The sequence below is a fragment of the Acyrthosiphon pisum genome, unplaced genomic scaffold (assembly GCF_005508785.2).
Source record: "Acyrthosiphon pisum isolate AL4f unplaced genomic scaffold, pea_aphid_22Mar2018_4r6ur Scaffold_21493;HRSCAF=24109, whole genome shotgun sequence".
Classification (NCBI taxonomy): domain Eukaryota; kingdom Metazoa; phylum Arthropoda; class Insecta; order Hemiptera; family Aphididae; genus Acyrthosiphon; species Acyrthosiphon pisum.
Genome location: NW_021770966.1, coordinates 1 through 2,565, shown reverse-complemented (window position 1 = coordinate 2,565; position 2,565 = coordinate 1). Strand labels below are relative to the sequence as shown.

General features: G+C 28.0%; 1 protein-coding gene across 1 annotated transcript in view; it reads right to left on the bottom strand.

Annotated features, from left to right (window-relative positions):
- The window catches only part of LOC115034906, a 2,069-nt gene extending 585 nt beyond the window's left edge, over positions 1-1,484 (bottom strand). Inside the window, exon 1 of the mRNA XM_029492427.1 lies at positions 997-1,484. Within this exon, the coding sequence (XP_029348287.1) occupies positions 997-1,443 (447 nt within the window). The 5' untranslated portion in view covers positions 1,444-1,484. The remainder of the gene's footprint in view (positions 1-996) is intronic.
- Positions 1,485-2,565: the final 1,081 nt, after the last annotated feature.

Sequence of the window (2,565 nt, the reverse complement as noted above, 5' to 3'; positions counted from 1 at the left end):
TTAAAATAAAATGGATGATCTATAGGTGTAAAAAACGGTATCCGGACATTTTCCCCCCCGGCTGTTTTCGGCGTAGTAGGACATTTTCCCGTGATAAATTTTTGGATGCGGACATTTTCCCCCCGTTTTTTTTTTGTTTTTAATTTTTAATTATTTACCTTCGAATATAAAATTATTATTTTTAACACATATTTTTTAGCTTTTGTTCATATTTATTTTTTTTATTTTTGTAAAAACTGTACGTTAACTAATAAATCTTTAATCTTAATTTCAATAAAAAATAATTAAATAATAAAAATATAATTTTAAATAAAAGATTGTCTAAATAATATAATATAGTACAATACAGTTGGCCAAAAATCCGACATAAAAATAAAAAAAAATTGTATATACAAAATATAATAAATTAATAACTAATACAATTGGCTGAAAATGTCGACATAAAAATAAAAAAAGATGTAGTAGTTCTCTTGTAGGTTCCATTGACGTATGTTCTATCAAAGTACAACAATAGTTCATCGACATCTGGATCATTGAGGTCATTTGATAAATCATACAGCACAGACATACCTAACCAATAAATATAACAAAACATATATTGTTAATAATATTATTAACATAATATATGATATTACATACCTTTCTTAACATATTTCAGAGGCAATAAAGCTAAACCTTTCAACATGCCAACTATTTGACGAACATTTTCATTTTCCTTATATTTTGTAGCTAATCCTATGTTTTGAACTTTATGCCAAATACTTTGAGAAAGATGATAATAACAACATTGGATATTAATGTCGACAAATACTAATTCAATAGCTTGAATCATGGATTGTTCAAAGTCAATACTTATAGTTTTTAATTTCAACTCGGACAGCAAACTTCTAAGTGTTGATAAAAGTTCAACGTAAATTTCTTTAGTTTTTCTTTGTAATAAAGCATAAACACATGGAACTGATGTGTTTTTAATACATGCATGATAATTATGTATACTTGATAAAATTCTTTAGGACAAGTAAAAAAAGTTCCATCCATACACCATTTGACAGATTTTGATAACTCTGACATTCCTTCTGGAGACGCAAAAATAATTATTCGATTGGTATTGTTTTCATTATCAAATAATAAAAACGGTTTTGGTTCAGGCCCTCCCGTAGTAGCCCAAATACCATTTATTTTTAATTCCGATAAAGGGCATAGCGAAGGATACTTTTTATTCCGAATTCTTCTTAGTGATCTTTTGACCGATTTTTCTTCTGTTAACAAAATCATTGCTTCGTTTGATAAATTGGATGTTTCTACTGCGAAAAGTCTGGAAGGAGTATCAAAATTGTCTTGGGCTTTAGCATTCATATTCAACATGACTTTTGTTACTTCTACTTGTGCTGGAGAGGGTGGATGGTTCTTGTGTTTAATATTTTTCAATACATTTAAAATCATTTATGATCAGTTGTTACACTACCTTTACAATTTTTCTTTTTTTTTTCCACACATTCCCATCTAATTTTGTTATTGGCGAGATTTTTTTGTTTTGTATACATATAGTCTTTAAAAACAATTTTTAAACCTCCTCTGTCTGTTTTAAGAATTTGTATTTTATCCATGATCACAAAAAAAAAAATGTATAACAATAATTTTTATTTTAAAACGTATTACGTATATAACCACTATAACCACTAAACCACTACTAAACTGCTTTGAACAGTTTGGATATAAAATATTGACTCGATAATGCTCATAACGATGTAAGATTGTATAAAAATGTTATCTTAATAGTCTTAGTAATTGACTGGGTTTTGGACACAATTTTTGATTTCAATGTTACCCATCTAATTCAATATTAGTTTACTACTATTTTACTTTTATTTAAAATTATATTTTGACTTAACTTGTTTTCAATATTATTTATTATTTTTTATTGAAATTAAGATTAAAGATTTATTAGTTAACGTACAGTTTTTACAAAAATAAAAAAAATAAATATGAATAAAAGCTAAAAATATGTGTTAAAAATAATAATTTTATATTCGAAGGTAAATAATTAAAAATAAAAAAAAAAAACGGGGGGAAAATGTCCGCATCAAAAATGTATCGGGGGGAAAATGTCTTACTACGCCGAAAGGCATCCGGGGGGAAAAAGTTCGGGGGGAAAATGTCCGCCATTCCATAGAAGTACACACTTACACTATATATAATTATAATTTAATCAATCAATTGCATCAATGTAAATAACTTATGTACATAATATAACCTAATTCATTCAAAAAATAATTACTTGTAATAGCACCCTGTGTACTGAAACATTTTAAATTAAATAAACGACAAAAAAAAAAAAGCCTTCACCAGCTCATAGGCAATAATGGGCGAGTGTCTAAGGAAACTATAGCCCCCTCCCTCCTTACGTAAATTTTTTGTAGTTACATTTTTAGAATATCTGTTGTTTACCAGAAACATAATAGGCTGTAGCCTCCAATTTCCATACATAAATTCATCACGACATGCCTATGTACTAGCCCCACCCCCCAAAACCGTGTCCCTAAGGGCCCGTATTACAATAGTTGA